Source organism: Nerophis lumbriciformis, linkage group LG04 (assembly GCF_033978685.3).
Source record: "Nerophis lumbriciformis linkage group LG04, RoL_Nlum_v2.1, whole genome shotgun sequence".
Lineage (NCBI taxonomy): Eukaryota > Metazoa > Chordata > Actinopteri > Syngnathiformes > Syngnathidae > Nerophis > Nerophis lumbriciformis.
The window spans coordinates 23906004-23924464 of NC_084551.2; the positions used below are offsets into that span (position 1 = coordinate 23906004).

General features: G+C 38.5%; 1 protein-coding gene across 12 annotated transcripts in view; it reads right to left on the minus strand.

Annotated features, from left to right (window-relative positions):
* Nucleotides 1-18461, minus strand: part of cobl (cordon-bleu WH2 repeat protein) — a 176022-nt gene that overhangs the window by 68018 nt on the left and 89543 nt on the right. For 11 of the 12 annotated variants that reach the window (XR_009814687.1, XM_061950969.1, XM_061950977.2 and 8 more), the window contains exon 3: nucleotides 2410-2601. Coding sequence is in view for 11 of the 12 variants with exons in the window: in XM_061950969.1 (XP_061806953.1) it covers nucleotides 2410-2601 (192 nt within the window). In the remaining variant the exon portion in view is untranslated. Of the gene's footprint in view, nucleotides 1-2409; nucleotides 2602-3197; nucleotides 3354-18461 lie in introns of those variants that run through there. The other variant, XM_061950992.1, reaches the window with a different exon arrangement.

The window sequence follows — 18461 nt, forward strand, 5'->3', positions numbered from 1 at the left end:
CCCCCAGGGGTACGCGTAACCCCATTTGAGAACCACTGCCCTAGATCAGGAGTCGACAACCCAAAATGTTAAAAGAGCCATTTTGTCAAAAAAAAATAAAAAATTGGTTTGGAGCTGCAAAAAATTAAAAGCCTTCTATAAGTGATATAATGAAGTCAACACATGATGTACATGTCTGTATTAGTTGTATTAGCCTACTATCAAAATGGCTTTAAAAGTCTTATAGTAGTGTTATAATGAAGACAACACATGATTTAAGTGTCTATATTAGCCTACTTTTATTTTTACAACATTGGAAAGCATTAGTAAACCTTCTCAGAGGGTGAGATAACTCCTCTAAATGATTGTCTTAGAATGGCCATAGGTATAGATGTGTGTCCAAGTTAAAGGAAATGATGGGCTGTCTTCTTCTAATGAATTTATTAGAATCTATGCAAGCTGGGTAACGTTTGCTGTGGTCTGGAACAACATGGCACACAAACAACTATCAGAAATGCAGCCAATATTACATACAGATAATACGTCATGAGAAATGCAGATAAAAATTTAATAAACAGAGGACATAGGAAATTAAATGAGCTCAAATATACCTACAAGTGAAGCATAATGATGCAATATGTACATACAGCCAGCCTAAATAGCATGTTAGCATCAATTAGCTTGCAGTCATGCAGTGACCAAATATGCTTGATAAACACTCCACACAAGTCAATAACATCAACAAAGCTCACCTTTGTACATTCACGCATAGTATAAAACGTTTGGCGGACAAAATGAGACAAAGAAGGAGTGGCATAAAATATGTATTTCTCTGGGATGTTGAAGAAAGCTATACATGTAAACAAACTACGGTGAGTTCAAGGACCGCCAAAATGAGGACAAAACGACACTCGCCAAATACTCTCATCAGAGAATCATGTTTAATATAAACAGTGGGATTTCTAACAATTAGGGATGATTGTGTCATGATGTCCTCCTAAAGAAACCCTATTAAAATCAAAATATATTTCCCCCCACATCTTTTTCTATTTTCATACATTTTTGAAGGGCTCCAGGGAGCCAGTAGGGCAGCGCTAAAGAGCCGCAGGTTGCAGACCCCTGCCCTAGATGGAAGAAAGGACGAAGTTGCGGCAACTTTTTTTCAAGCTTTCGTGAGGATTGCGCTTAAATCTTTATCTAAATTGAATTATGTGAGCGTCCCGTTGGTCAGCATCTGGGTGAGAGTAGAAATTGTACAGTGTTTGTTTTATTATGGTTAGTTTGTATGTTTAGCACCTAGCAATGCTGCTAATGCTAAAGTGTTTCAATAAAGCTGCATCCTTTTAGCACTCGGCTTCTAAAACTTATTGGTCATCCGCTTTGTGTTCGGGCTCAAAGATATAGGGTTCCTGATCATAATTTTTTCTCAAGTAATCATTGCTGGCTCTCACAAAGTCTGCTTGATTAGCATTGTTGTTGATTAGGAAGGGATCTGTGGTTCCTAACGCTACGTCACGGATCACGTGACTGACTTTCTCATTAACTCTCAAAATGGCTCGGGAATCTTTGTGAGATTTATACTATTTTGATCGTATCTATTTATTCGCAAAGTCTTTTGGTGTCATAAATCAAATATATATGATAATAACTTCCATTTAGAGTGAAATTGTTTTTCCACTCTACTGGTACTTTAAAGCTTTAGGATGGTGGACAAGCACCCACACAAACGCACACATTATGTTGGCTCCTCAATAGTTAAAATTGATAATAACCAATTTTCATAATAGAAACTAACAAAAATACTTCCATAGAAGTATTTTTCCATACAAGACATATCATTTAAATATTGTGATTATTCCTTGGATGGTGGAAGAAAATCATCTTACCAGAGGAACAGCCTTTAAGAAACAAGATGTCCTTTAAAGAAAAGTATCCTAATCTTTACAAGATATGAATGTTAAAAATTATTTTATTAAAACTGCCAAAGTTAACACGTTAATTTATGTGATTAAAACAGACAAACAAACAAAGAAATAATACACAAAACAATGTGCAGATGAACAGACTTGGTGTTCCTCACCAGGGAAGAATCCCTGGTTTTATGCCAGAAAGGAGAGCGCAATTCATTAGGGGCTGTGAGCTAAAAGCTCAGCTTCCATCTGTGCACTCTGAGACAAAGCTTCTGCTGAGACTGGAAATAGGTCCCTTGAAATGGCCCCACTGGCACAGAAACCCAAACAGACCAGGAGGGGACAAACCTATAAAAAAGTCTCTTACTGTTGACTGCAGTGAACACAACACAAACAATAGCCACCAAGCACCAACAACATGATTATAAAACAACTTCAGGTATGCACGATTGATAGGTATCAAGTTTTTATTCAGAGAATTAGTGTAATAAACACAAAAGATATATAATTCTGCTCTCACCTCCCATCCTCTGTTAGAGATGTCCGGTAGCCTTGTGGTAGAGTCAGCTCAAAATCTACAGACGGTCTAATCAGGTTCTCTTTGACGTCCATGGCCAGTGTTCCACCCCCATCAGGTACACTGTTTGTAGGGATGTGGCGGGGGGCCGGTTGGGGGGGATGTGGTGGAGGTGGGGCCCGCGCCTTCATTCTCCTAAAGTGCCAAAGTAAAATATAGTTTAGGTGTAATTAACATCTATTAATCCACAAAAGAAATATGTAGTTCAGCTAGAATGGTAGACTGATGAAAACAAACAATTGTTTACACACAATGGTAGACTGATGAAAACAATCGACAAAATCATATTAAGAGTATTTTTGTATGATGCAACAGTCAAAAGATACGTTGAAATGATCCTGAAAGAAACATGCATGCACACCTGTTTATACACCAGACAAATATTAGATCAACGCAATGCACTTTCTACAGATGACAAACTTGAATTTGTTTTAAATGAAAGACACTTAAAACTCCAACATCCACCAACACATTTAAAAACTTTAGTGTTTGAGCAGTAAAACTTAACTGTATATGTAGTAATGCATCCTAAGGTGTGGACTGAGTTAACTGTTTGTGGTTGTTACTATTTCGGTAACAATTTAGTGTGCTGTTGAAACCTGTAAACAGTACTTCCAGCTGATTTGCCAATAAACTAAACACTAATAGCTCTTGTATACCTTCACACACTCCCTCCAGTCTCAACAACACAAATATTAGATTAGATAACAATAGGAAAACACCCCACTTACGTCAGAAGGAGTCCTTGTGTAGATTAAATGTTCTACAATTGTTGACAATCAGTGTTTAAAAATTCAGTTCCAAGGATTTGTCACTCACACTCGACAGAATTAGTGTGTGTGATCTGATACACGTTAGTCAAGGTATTCCAACTTAGTAAAACACCAAGGAAGGGGAATGCAAGATCATCACACAGCAAGCGGACTCTAACCTTAAGTTAATCATTGACAGTCAAGCAAGCTATCAACTAAATGATAACGCAAAATAAAATGTGGTGTCACAGCACAAATTGCTTTATAATTAGGAATTTGATCACACCGCGCTCTGAGTGCCGTGGATAATAAAGATATTAATTTAGTTATTTAATATCTAATGTGTGGTGTCTTTGAAGAAATGCAAAGGTTGACTCAATGGGACTGTGCCGAGGCCAGGCATAACTATAGCCCAATGAAATGTTTTTTTTCCAGATTCCGTATGTTAGTGTTACAGTACAAACCAATATTTAAAACAAAAACTTAGCCATTAAAACAGATAGAATACTAAGACTAAAACACAATCAGTAAAGCATAAGAAACACAAAACATGCAAAAATAGTGGGTTTTCTAACCTTATTTAAAAGGGGAACTGCACTTTATTTTTTTTAAACTTTGCATATAATTTATCTGTCAGCCAAAATTTTTATTTTTTTCCCTTAAAGATTCTAATTTGTAAATAAATGCTAAGAAAAGTCAGCTAACAGCGGAGGAAATTTAATTCATTATGTCTGTCTATCTGTGTTGGCCCTGCGATGAGGTGGCAACTTGTCCAGGGTGTACCACGCCTTCCGCCCGATTGTAGCTGAGATAGGCTCCAGCGCCCCCCGCAACCCTAAAGGGAATAAGCGGTAGAGAATAGATGGATGTCATTGTGCCTATTGTGCCCATAAAGCACTCTAAAAGACATCCAAGTTGGCCAACAATACTCCATTGACCTCAATATTAACAAAGTATTATCGATATTGTTTTTATAAGCGCTAACGTTAAGGAACTACTTTTAGTGGTGCTGTGATCTCAGAGAGCTGACTATATTGTACAGCACTTCTTCAGTGCTGTACCTGCTGCTACATCGCTTCTGAGTTGGTGAAAGTGAATTCTAAATTATTTTAAAAAAGCCTTTTACCTGGATAGTATAAGTTGTGGCCATGAACTGAGAAGTTGGTTAACTTGGACATTCAACTTAGACCGGGAGACGGCGAGAAAGACACGAAAAGACGCTTGTTTGCGGCACTTTTTTTTTTTTTTACCTGCATGAGTATTATGATTATTTCTTCATCTAAACGGGAATATGTAAACATCTGATCAGTCGACATACAAGTGAGAGCAGACATTGTACAGTAAGTTATTGTTTTAAGTGTATAATTTGTATTTCTTGTTCAGCACTTAGCAATACTGCTACATGTTCAAAGCAGCCGCCACCGAAAATCACCACACGTGTGGAGGAGTATGCAGAGTCTATGTCCGCATACATTCATAAGTGCATGGAGGATTTCAGTGTGATCAAGAACATCCCCACACGGGCCAACGAGAAACCCTGGATGAACAGTGAGGTACGTGCAATGCTGAAGGCTCGGAACAAGGCTTTTAAGTCTGGCGACATGGTGGCATTAGAAACAGCCAGAGCTAACCTGAACCGTGCCATTAAGGTTGCAAAGCGTGCTCACAGTCAGAAGGTGCAGGACTTCTTCGAGAACCCCACAAATGAATGTGGCAGGTCATACAGGTCATTAAGGACTATAAAGATGCCCCCTGTCCCTGTGACAATAGTATCAGCTTCCTAGATGACCTTAACAACTACTTTGCAAGGTTTGAGGCACTAAACCTGGACATAGCGGATGTCCGGAAAACCCTGAGGAGAGTGAACCCCCAGAAAGCACCGGGACCTGATGATATTCCGGGCAAGGTGCTTAAGGGGTGTGCAGACCAGCTGGCTGGGGTTCTCACAGACATCTTCAACATCTCGCTGACCTAGGCTGTGGTACCATCATGTTTTAAGACGGCCACAATCATTCCAGTGCCAAAAAACCCCACAATCTCCTCCCTCAATGATTACCGCCCCATTGCACTCACCCCCATCATAATGAAGTGCTTCGAGAAGCTGGTAAAGGAATATATTGTCTCCAGACTTCCCCCCACATTCGACCCATACCAGTTTGTTTCTCGCCCTAACCGCTCCACAGAGGACGCCATCTCCTCTGCACTCCACCTGAGCTTAGAACATCTGGAAGGAAAAGACACACGTGCGGATGTTGTTTCTGGACTTCAGCTCAGCAGTCAACACCATCATCCCGCAGCACTTGGTGAGCAAACTGGCCCCCTTTGGATTCAGTACCCCCCTATGCAACTGGCTGCTTAACTTCCTCACAGACAGACCCCAATCTGTGAGAGTGGGCGACAACACCTCCGGTGCCATCTCCCTGAGCACCGGCTCCCCCCAGGGCTGAGTCCTGAGTCCGCTGCTGTTCACGTTGATGACTCATGACTGCTGCGCCAGGTCCACTACCAACCACATCGTGAAGTATGCGGACGACACGACAGTAGTGGGCCTCATCCGTGACAACAACGACATGGACTACAGGGAAGAGGTGAAACATCTGGTTGAATGGTGCAGAACCAACAACCTGGTCCTGAATGTTGACAAGACCAAGGAGATCATCGTTGACTTCAGGAAGCACCAGTCCAGCCATGCTCCACTCTTCATCGACGGCACAGCGGTGGAGATAGTAAGCAGCACCAAGTTCCTGGGGGTGCAGATAACTGACAATATAACCTGGTCCGTACACACCGGAGCTCTTGTAAAAAGCGCTCAGCAGCGCATGCAATTTTTGCGTCGGATGGAAAGAGCACAGCTCCCTCACCCCATTCTCACCACATTCTACAGAGGCACTATAGAGAGCCTGCTGACCAACAGCATCTCTGTCTGGACTGGAGCCTGCAATGCCTCAGACTGGAGGTCTCTCCAGAGAGTGGGAGGACGGCGGAAAGGATCATCAGGACTCCTCTTCCTCCTATCCAGGAGATTGCAAAAAGCCGCTGCCTGACCAGGGCTCAGAGAATCTACAAGGACTCCTCCCACCCCCACCAAGGACTGTTTGCACTGCTGGACTCTAGAAGGAGGTTCCGCAGCCTCCGAAGCAGAACCTTAAGGTTCTGTAACAGCTGCTTCCCTCAGGCCGTAAGGCTCTTGAACGCATCATAATTAAATTATCCCCTCAACTCCCCCCAAAATGGATTAACTCGCTGTAATAAAAAAGACAATATAACATACATCCATAAACGTGGACGCATGTGAAAAAGTGCAATATATTTCTGTACAGTAACCTATTTATTTATTTATATATATATGCACCTTATTGCATTTTATCCTGCACTACCATGAGCTTATGTAATGAAATTTTGTTCTTATTTGTACTGCAAAGTTCAAATTTGAATGACAATAAAAAAGGTAGTCTAAGTCTAAGTCTACATGATGCTTAGTCTTTCATTAAAGCTTCATCTGTTTAGCACACAGCTTCTAAAACTTAAAGCTCATCCTCCGTTTATTCAGGCTCAAAATATAAGTTCCTGGATCATCATTTGTCCCAAAGTAGTAGTCGTTTGCTCTCATCAAGTCTGCCATGAGTACTAGTGTTGTTGCAGGGAAAAGCGATTGTTGTGATGCGTCTGCGAACTTAATATGGTGTCGTATGCTTAAAATGATCAAAATACATATACATATATAATTGTTATTATAAATGCGTCTGGTACTACATTATATACTTACAACATGTTTATAAAAATTGAGGTTTTTGGATATTTTTACAGTGCTTTATATAGGCAGAATAGATTGAATAGCATGGGCTCCATTGTTGACATTTGCCAATGTTTATTTACAAGTTAAAATGCATAAAAAAAGAAAAACATGTCCTTGACATGCATAAGGATTGTAAATTATAGGCAAAATTTAAAAAAAAGTAGTTTCCCTTTAAAAAAACAACATTGTCAAAAGATTTCAGTGTGTCTATATAAGTAGTAGAAGCTTGAACATTCCCCTTCTGTGATGAATATTTTAAATAATGAGAAAAGCAAAAACAGTAGCTCCTTGAGCTCCTTGAATTCCTTCTAAGTCTATAACAAGATCTGATAGCTCAGTTACAGCCCTTGTTATTACCAAAGCTGTGTTATATGTGTTTTATGTTGCACAATTGCAACAAGAAAAATTCCTAGTTTGTGAACCCGTTCTCAAACAATGGCAATAAAACTATTCTGATTCTGATTCTTAAGAGTGTATGGAGCAACTCCATCACATTCACATATTTTTTTAAATATCTGGCTTGTATATTTGCTTCTAAATCTTTAAAGAAGAACTGCACTTTTTTAAAATGTTGTTTATCATTCACAATTCTTATGTGAGAAAAGAACAAAAGTCTTTTTTTATGGTGTATTCTAAATGTATAAAAACGACAAGTACGGCACACCTAACAATGTAACTAACGGGAGTCATCTATTCAGCCTATAGTCATCTAAAAAAAACATCCAAAAACCGCCAGCAATACTCCATTTACATTATTAGCAACATTGTTACACTAAGAGCTAACGCAGAGGAACTATTTTTATTAAGTACTTTTTTATCACTGAGGTACTGCAGAGCTCTACTGAGCCAGTGATGTGCTGCATTGCATCTGAGTTAGTGAAAGTCAATGCTATATTACAAATCATGCCTTGCACTTGTATAGTAGAAAGTTGTGGTCATAAACCGAGAAGTCGGTCAATTTTGAAGTTCAACCTCAAGACCTGAAGACAGAAGTCAGGACGCTATTACAAGGTGTTACTTGTACAATATCAGTGCTAACCACTTGTAGGTGGCTGAGAATGCAATTATTTAGCACCGAAACGATGCACCGATAGCTTCTTATTTCAGCCTGGTTACTCCCGTTTACCCTGGTACTGGTGCCATTATGGAACCAGGTCTTGGTGCCCATGCTGAGTCTCACCGTCACATGTTACAGCAGTCAAGTGAGAGCGCAAATACAAACAACTGTGGTTGTTTTTAGAGGGCTATACAGTACTGTAAATAAAGTTGGTATGGTATGGTACAACACACTTTTCTGGCCTTCACAATAAAAAGTGCTGTGCTTACAAGACTGCAAGTATTTAGTACGTTTATAAATTGTATTATTTAGAATTTTTGTTGAAAAATACATATGGACCATGAACAAATTATCGTATAATAAATTCTAAATTGCAAAATTGAGGGGAAAAAAATATAGTACATTTTCCGTAATTGTTCAGACCTAGCATTATGGGACCTTGGACACTATGTGAAACCCAAAGTGCCTCTAGGTCACGTGGTTGCAGCCCAGCAAAAGTGTTTTGTAACTACAATAAATGTTTCCCGTGTCTTATCAAAGAATCTAGTCAAATGCCTATTCAGTCATCAGGGAGTACATAACAGGTCATGTGAGTGGCTGCTTCATGTGACAAATTTGGTTCACAAAACAATGAGCTACTATTCTCTCATGAAAAGCACTAATTGGGAGCGAACTAGATAGTAAAAAAGGGATCAGTAATTGACCTGAAAAGAAATAATCTGTAACTTGCTCTATTATAATTATGCACTAATACATCAGTTATATGTTTGATGTGTCATGTGTGTATGCAAAGGGAGAAAAATACATGTACTTAAAATGTGGTCACATATGAATTTGAGTGAGTAACCCACACTGGATTCAGCCACTCCCTGCACACTAAACACACACACACACACACACACACACACACACACACACTTCTACCTAGCCAGCATTCCACTTGGGTGTCATGGTGTCTCCAAGGCAACCTATATTTACACCCCTTGACTGCTGAGAAGTGCAGACCTCAGTTTTGTAGCAGCTGTGGATTTTGAATACATTAACACAAGAACCGAATGACCAGAAACATAAAAGAGCGACAAAGACACCTACAACATAACTTGTCATAAACACATAAACAACGTTGGGACATTTTTCCTCCAAATATGCCGAGATGCTCATATTACCAGGCAGGGTTAAAATACATACTGTGAAGATCCAAGTTACCAACCAGCTCAGATCAGAAGTTTTACATACACTCATTATGGGAATGAATGTAATACCAATTGCGGGCCCTGAAGTATTTTGAAATTGTGCATCCAATTCCATCCAAATCATTGGAAATGTATTGTAATAACGCCATCCTGGACTCAAACCCAATCAAATAAATCAGTATTGGGCCGAAACTAATAAGACATTTAAGGGGTCCTATTATGCAAATCCCCCTTTTCTTACCTGTTAGCAGAGGTGGACCAAGTCATTGCTTTGCAAGTCACAAGTAAGTCTCAAGTCTTTGCTCTCAAGTCTCGAGTCAAGTCCCGAGTCAAGACAGGCAAGTCCGAGTCAAGTCCAAAGTCAAGACTGGAAAGTCTCAAGTCCAGTCCCAAGTCCTGCATTTTGAGTTGAGTCCTTTCAAGTCGTTTTAACCACAGACTAATATATTTACACAGATTGTGTATGCTTTTAAAACGCTGTATTTATTTATTAAAACAAGTGCATTTGAAATTGCAGGGAAAAAGATAGTGGTGACATTGCACTTCAAAATAGCACTATTAACCAGTCATTTTAAACATTTAACTAATTCCTTTACAGAATAAACACATTTGAAAAAACAAGTGCAACTGTACTTATTCGCACAAAAGTGTTAACATTGTATTTCCATGGCATATTGCATTGTAACTAGTTCCACAGCAGTTTCTGTCCTGTTCTACCTTATCTCATTGATCTCATCTCATACGTATGTGTGTTGACGTGTGCGTACACATGAAAAACATAAATATATGAACATAACAATGAACAGAGTTGTACTTTTTAGATGTCAGGGCCCTATGCAATATGTACACATAATCTTAATATAGTATACATTTTAACTGACCTTTATTTGACTATATTTGTCTTTTTGTAGGTGGCTAGAATACGCAGTGCTGCTGACCGCCGTCTAACGTTGCGTTACTGTGTGTGATACATTGACTAACGTATTGTTACTGTGTGTGATACATTGACTAACGTTACGTTACTGTGTGTGATACATTGACTAACGTAACGTTATGTGTAGGTACCTCATGCAACCCTGCTTAAAAAAAATCACTTGACAAAAAGTATGAATAAGGTAGCGAACTGCAGTGGACGCAACAGATTGCCGTGTTTGCAATGACGTTATAACCATAGACATCTTATAAGTAGACGCAGCATTGGTTGCTGTGACGTGAGCAATTTGGCCGCCGTCTTGAGGTGGTGATGAGGAGCCGGCGAGCAGCCTAAACTGACAGTTGACAGGTAGAAAACAAAGATGGTGTTCAGCGTTTTCCTGCTCAAATGAGCGGACTGTTGAAAATAGGAATCGGGGGATTACTTTTCACAAGTAAGATTTAACATTAACGTACTATTGGTTGTATTTTATGAAAATAATATTACCACAGAGTTGAGAAGGAGTAAAGATCTTCAATATTTGTATGTGAAAATCACAAATAAATCTTCTGGGGGAGGATGACCCCCCCTACAGGGGTTTGGTTTACAAACTTTCAGCCCCACCTAAAACAAAATTCACCAGCCGCCACTGATTATGATGCATTCTCATTTTAGGCAAAGTATAAGACAATACTTTCTTAACAGTATAATTGTAACCAGGAATAAGTCTTCAAGTAACAATATTCAAATACTGACATTGTTGGGTAAGACAGAATTTGGTTTTATTCTGAATCCAGTGAAACAGATTGGTGGTTTTAGCTGATATAAAGACTTTCAGGTGTTTATATATGTTTATGTTTAAGTATTTGGCAGATGCTTTTATCCAAAGCGACTTACATAAAAAAATGCATATAACACAATCACTGCAAACATTATCATTTAAGGGAAGAATGTAATAGAAAATATCAATACAAAGTGTCAAGACCGAGTAAACTCTCTGCTGCTGAAGCAACAGAGATAGTCTATAGGTCCCTAAGATATATAGATATCTAATGTATTAATACATTGTTTATGTAGGATATACGCATGTATATATAACCTAATCATATTGTTTCTTCAACTTAAAAATAGTTTACCGTTTTTTTCCCCCTTCTCTGGGATTATATTCCCAGTTTTGATCTCGGACGTCTGGTCACTTATAGCATATAAGAATATTATATTACTGTTAAGCAAACTATGAATAATAAAACATGCCAAAACATGTGTCTGTTATCATAGCTACACGTATGACAAAAAAGGGGGTTAAAATCAGTGGTATTCAGTGAGGTAAGATGAATTAAATGCGCTGACAGTTCATTGCTCCTGCCAAATGAATTGCACTGAGTGGAGCGGATCACCACTCCAAGATGGCGGCCACGCGTCTCGTCTGCGCCAGTAGGCAGTAGCGCTCCATGCTGCGTCTACTTATAAGATGTCTATGGTTATAACGTTAGCAGTGAGTTTGCAGCCTCACTGATTTAACTAAACAGCAAATAAAAGTCACGTTACTAAGCCAATAAACGTTAGCTTACATTCAAAACTTGCCCTTCTTTGTGCAACTCCAAATGTCGAACGAAGTTGGAAGTTGTTGCGTCTCCGTCTGTAATATTCGAACTCCGTGATTTGCATACGGCAATTCGTTTTTTGTTGACCAAGTCGTAGTTTTTATACCCGAACGAAACCAACTTTGGCATAATTGTTTCTCACTGGCACGTTGTTGGACAACTCTTGTTCATTGGTTCTCCTGCAATTTGATTGGATGAATGCTGCGTGATGAAAACAACGTAGATCTAATTTGATTGGCTGTTGTACTGAGAGCACACACGCTGACAGGAACAACACGCTGATCGACAGACGAAGAAAATGAAAAATACGGAGCGCTCCCAAAAACTTTTTAAGCTTTGGATTTTGGGGAAAGTAGCAAGTCATGTCAAGTCAAAAGGCTCAAGTCCAAGTGAAGTCACAAGTCATTGATGTTAAAGTCTAAGTCGAGTTGCAAGTCTCTTTACATTTTGTCAAGTCGAGTCTAAAGTCATCAAATTCATGACTCGAGTCTGACTCGAGTCCAAGTCATGTGACTGGAGTCCACACCTCTGCCTGTTAGTACCTGTATTTGTCCCAAAAATGTGAAATCAAACCATGGAGACATGGCTGAGATATTTATAAAACAACCTTTGCCTTCTTCCAAACTTAATATAACGAGCTGTTCGGAATTTAAGACTTTGCCTTAGTTAAGTCAGCGGATATCTCCATACATGGTAAAGGTTTACCCAAAAGGCTTTGCGCGTTGTTGTGATGCAGACTGGCTCATACATACACATGCATGCCAAAATCCTCTGCTGTTGCCATTTCTAATAAAAAGTAGTGTATAGTTCTAACTCATACCTGTCAGTTGACTTGTTATGGAAGCGCTAAAAACTACAACATAGCTGATGGCGTGGAGGCACAGCCGAAGGGTGATTGGCCTGGAGGAGGATTTTGGCACGTAAATAAAACCGCCCACAAAATGGTGCATTATGAAGAGACATGCAGAAAGTAATTTCTAAAACAAAATCTCTGCAACATTTTGGCCAAAGCACCACCATTACATGTTATGTAGACCACAAGGAAGTGTTTTAAATGTAGGGGAAACAATCACAATGTGACCTCTTTAAAGCTTACAATGAGTGTATGTAAACTTCTGACTGGAAGTGTTTAAGTAGTTGGGCATTGTTGATATGCAAGACAAATTTACTTGTTCGATCAATTATTTTTTTAGATATGTTATTTACAAAGTAGAGATGAAGATTGAGTGAATTAACCCTAGATAGATTAAATAGTACATCTAGTTACACACAACTAATTGGGATCAATCAGGCTGGTTTCACAGTGGCCCCCTACATTTAAGGGGATTGTCTCAAAAATTCAAAGATGGAACCCTTATGATGACTGTTATTGTATTGACAATTGACCTGTTCACGTTCCAGCACACATAAGGATACTGTAAAAGGAAAACCCCTTCACAAAAAAGAGGGACCACATAAGAGAAAGAGAAAAATGAAAATTATTAAAAAAAAGGTAAATGAGATGGATGGAGCCCTGGTGACCTGAAGCCTTGTATGGCTGGGGCATGTGTGAGAACAACTGAGATGGCATGTAGAGGCAGGAAATAATCCGCCTGTTCTCCAGTCTCAAAACGGCTTGTTTGGATACAGAGAACTCCTGCTGGACAGACACATTTTGTTGCTCTGTAACAGTTGGGTTCAATGTTAGTACAAATGAAAGAAGACTGCAATGCTGAATATTAAAAAGTATAGAACAGTATTTCCCTTACCATTACCTGTATGTATATATATATATATATATATATATATATATATATATATATATATATATATATATATATATATATATATATATATATATATATATATATACTGTCTAGCTCGAGATCACAAAAAAGTAATTTCAGGAGACCTATGCTATTGAACAAGTCAATACTCTGTGCTTTCATTAAACATATTTTACTTATTACCATTAATTGTATGACATCTTTACTTGAGCAATTTTATGATTCGACTGCAAAATTGTATGTAAAAAGAATCCCCTCAAACGAAAAATACTGAATGCTGGTCCGTCTTTCTTGGTGACAAACCCACATACCTCAGTGACTAACATGACAGCAGGTTTCCAAAAATAAATCTGCTGCCCATAACAGCTGCATAATATAGACACTACTGTAGATGCTTGACACTGATCACACAAGCTATTTATTAAGCAGTATTTGACAACCCAGTATAAATGACTTGTAATAATTAATGTGCATTAAGTAGGTAGTTTTAAGCAGTCTTGAAGCAGTTGAGGAAAAATGCTGTATAATGTGTACGACCTGGCTTCAACCAATGAAGGTGCTGTTGATTCAGTCTTAACTAGTTTGTGGTCAAAATAACTCTTGGAAGCTGAGCTGCATCCACAATATAGCAACTCGGCCAGGCAAAATTATTCTGTTCAAATAACACTGGCTGTAAAACGGGAGTTTAGAACACTCAGAGCGAGATATTCTAATCAGAATATAAATATCTAAAATAACTATGATTAACTAAATAAAGAAATTTCTACAGAAATTGCGTGTGAATGCTCCAATTCTACAGCTGAACTGAAATGCTGATAGAATGTAAAACGGATGTAAGAATAGTTTGAATGTTGAAGAGCTGACGCTGATTCCATTTAAATGTACTTAAATGGAAAAATGGTTTGAATCCATGATTGTTAGGCTATAAAATGTGAATTTAGTTCAAATACCGGCGTAACATGGCATGGTAACAGAGGAAAAATCATGCTAACATTCGCAGGTTAAGGTCAAGCATACTTTTAAAAGGGCGCAAGATATCGGAATCCATGATCATTAGGTTAAAAAGTACAAAATTTGCTAAAATGCTAGTGTAAAACATTAACATGCTGACATTAACATGGCAACAGGGAAACAGCTAGCATAATTTTAAGATGGCGTGAGGTAAGTAAATCCATGATTTTTAAGTTAAAGAGTACAAAATTCATTAAAATGCTAGCAAAAAACATTAGCTAGCTAACTTGGGAACAGCTCGCATACTTCTAAGATGGCGCCAGATAACTAAATCCATGATTAAGTTAAAAAGAACAAAATTAGCTAAAATGCTAATCTGATAAATGGATCATTTTAAAACAGGCTTAGTTGAATGGGAATTTCCTGGAAATTTGGGAATTTCGTGAAAACCAGGAATTTTTCCTATAAAGATAACACAATTGCTCTGGATGAGTTAAATGGGCAATGGATAATACTGCTGCCTCTTACTCAGTAGTACTGGGTTCAAATCTATAACTTGAAAGACCTAGCGTTTTTTGCCCGAATGCAGCTGAGATAAGCTCCAGCACCCCCGCCACCCCGAACGGGACAAGCGGTAGTAAATGGATGGATGGGATGGAGTTAAATGGGTTGGTGTTAGAACATTTTGAATTGGTCCAGAAATGTTGACGTAGGAACACTTTGTAATTGAAAATTGGTATTATGGAATTCCTGGTATTTCAGAAAAACAGAGAAAATAAAATAGGTACGTTTGATGTCCTGCGTAAGTGGAATGTTTAATAGTGGAATGGTTTGAATAGGCTAAAAATTATGGAAATCATAGAAGTTTGAAAAAACTGTCGATTCATTTTAAATGGTAAATATTTCCTGGAATATTACAAAGCATGGCAGAACAGGTACCGTATTTTTCGGACTATAAGTCGCAGTTTTTTTTCATAGTTTGGCCGGGGGTGCGACTTATACTCAGGAGCGACTTATGTGTGAAATGATTAACACATTACCGTAAAATATCAAATAATATTATTTAGCTCATTCACGTAAGAGACTAGACGTATAAGATTTTATGGGATTTAGCGATTAGGAGTGACAGATTGTTTATTATTATTTGTTATACCCCACATTTGTTTTGTTTTTGTTGCCGTGTCTGGAGCCTCTACTCCTCCTACTTATAGCACACACACTCACACATATATAAGACTTTGGGGGATGGTTCTGCGGGGGGATGAGGATGCCTCCTATGGGGCTCCAGTCCTCCTGTCTTGTCCCCTGCTCGTCCATCCCTCAATCTTAGCTGCATATTAGACACTTAGGATTTGGGGGGCTCGGCTTGGTTGGGACCCACCATTACCTTGATGTCCCCCAATTTTAATCGCATTATTACCGTATTTTTCGGACTATAAGTCGCAGTTTTTTTCATAGTTTGGCCGGGGGTGCGACTTATACTCAGGAGCGACTTATGTGTGAAATTATTAACACATTACCGTAAAATATCAAATAATATTATTTAGCTCATTCACATAAGAGACTAGACGTATAAGATTTCATCGGATTTAGCGATTAGGAGTGACAGATTGTTTGGTAAACGTATAGCATGTTCTATATGTTATAGTTATTTGAATGACTCTTACCATAATATGTTACGTTAACATACCAGGCACGTTCTCAGTTGGTTATTTATGCGTCATATAACATACACTTATTCAGCCTGTTGTTTACTAGTCTTTATCTATTTTAAATTGCCTTTCAAATGTCTATTCTTGGTGTTGGGTTTTATCAAATAAATTTCCCCCAAAAATGCGACTTATACTCCAGTGCGACTTATATATGTTTTTTTCCTTCTTTATTATGCATTTTCGGCCGGTGCGACTTATACTCCGAAAAATACGGTATTACCTGGAATATACAACAGTAACTGTTTTTTCGGAAAATAAACACAAAATAAAAATAGATTTTGCAATACAGGAAGGTAACAATGCACCTCTCAGGTCATATATGTGCTGCCATCTCCTGGCAATAATGTTCCAAAAAATATTGACTACGTAGCCAAATATGCAAATCATACGATGACGCGATATTGACAACACGTCGGCCACGCCCCACCACACCCATGTCCACGCCTCCGCTGCCACCGACACTGTAGATTTCCAATCTATGGTGAAAGACTCTGTATTGTACTGCTGACTGAACTAGCCAAGCGTGCCATGTTTTTCACTTGATGGGATTATCCTATTCATTTCTATCATGAAAGTCTCCATCAACTGCCATCTCAAAGAATGACTGAAAGACCACTGGAAGTTTACTTAAAGCATGACAAGACAATAAGGAGTCTAAGAATGTCAATACGTTACAAGAGTCAAGATTATTAACAAATCCAACAATGCATAACTTAGCAGAGATATGAAGTGATAACTTTTTTCCACTAGAGTTAAGTCACTTTCTTTTTTAAAATACAGTTAGCCTTTAATAGGATAGGAAAGAAAACTCCCTTTGGCAGCAGTGCAGAGTAAGTGGCTGACCACAAGAAACTTTACTAAGGATAATTTCTGTGATGGCAGTCTTGGGTAGGGAGTTTTCATATTTTCCGATCTTTTAGGACAATTAAAGAGTTAGTCAAACCCTTTGCCAAGCCTTTTTTAACCGTTAGTGACTGACTGATACAAATGACACCCAATTACTCTTCTACCTGATCAGTGCAGCCAGCAACCAGTCAACAACCAAGGTTTCCGCGAGCAGACAGGCAGGTCAACACAAACAGGGGATATGGTAATTATGTCTGGGTGTGTGCTGAGGACAGTAATGCCATACTTTATATATCTTCGGAATCTACCCACTCAGTCTTCTTGTGGGTTGGTTATTATAGCTGAACAGACATAATGTAAGTAAAGTGGTGGCTAAGAGGACCTTTTGAAAAACGTTGCAAGCCAGTGCAGCAATAAAGTGAGAAATCTAGTCAAAGGGAGGGTGCGGTTGGGTCATCACCAAAGTCATCTGACTAAAGTCAGCTTGGATGTTTGACTTTGTTTGCATTACAACATCTACAGTATTAACATTTTAACAACTGATACAGTACTGTTAAAAAATAAAATAAGAAATAAAGGTTCCTCTTGATAAATTATATTAGCTGAAATGATTAACACTTTTTATTAGATGTTTAATTTTTTTTGACCAAGCTTGTGCTTGGAGCAATACTATGTGATTTTTAAAGGGGAATTTTTTTTGACCAAGCTTGTGCTTGGAGCAATACTATGTGATTTTTAAAGGGGAATTGCACTTTTTAAACTTTTTTTTAGGATTCTTAAGATTAAAAAAAACACTCGAAAATTCGGCTAACATTGTAGCTAGTAGGAGTCACCTACTGTATGTTGCATCCAAAGCCTTCTAAAACAACTTCAAAACTCTCCATTAAAGTTTTATATACACGCTGTAATATGTATAATATTTACCATATTTTGGTCATTTTAAGCATTAGGAACTTCTTTCCGAGGCGCATTATTTCGTTGCTCATAGAAACGCACTTCCTACTTCAAATGTGTGTTCCTACTTCCGGTATGTGTGTTCTAATTACGGTATTTCCTTGAATTGCCACCGGGTATATATTATCCTCATGCCTTGTATTACCGCCGGGTCATACTCGTTTCGCAAAATAATTAGCGCATGCTTAGAATTACCGCATGCTTAGAATTACTGCCGGATCAAACTTGTTTAGCAAAATAATTAGCGCATGCTTTGTTTTACCGCCGGGTCAAACTCGTTTCGCAGAATAATTAGCATATGCCTCGTTTTACTGCCGGGTCAAACTCGTCACGTCACGAGTGACACTTAGCCTTTCAAGGCATCATTTTCCAAAATGGAGGAGGCCAATTTCAATAATTTAAAATCGCATAAAGGGAAGAAGATAAAGAGCTATTCAGTAGGATTTAAGGT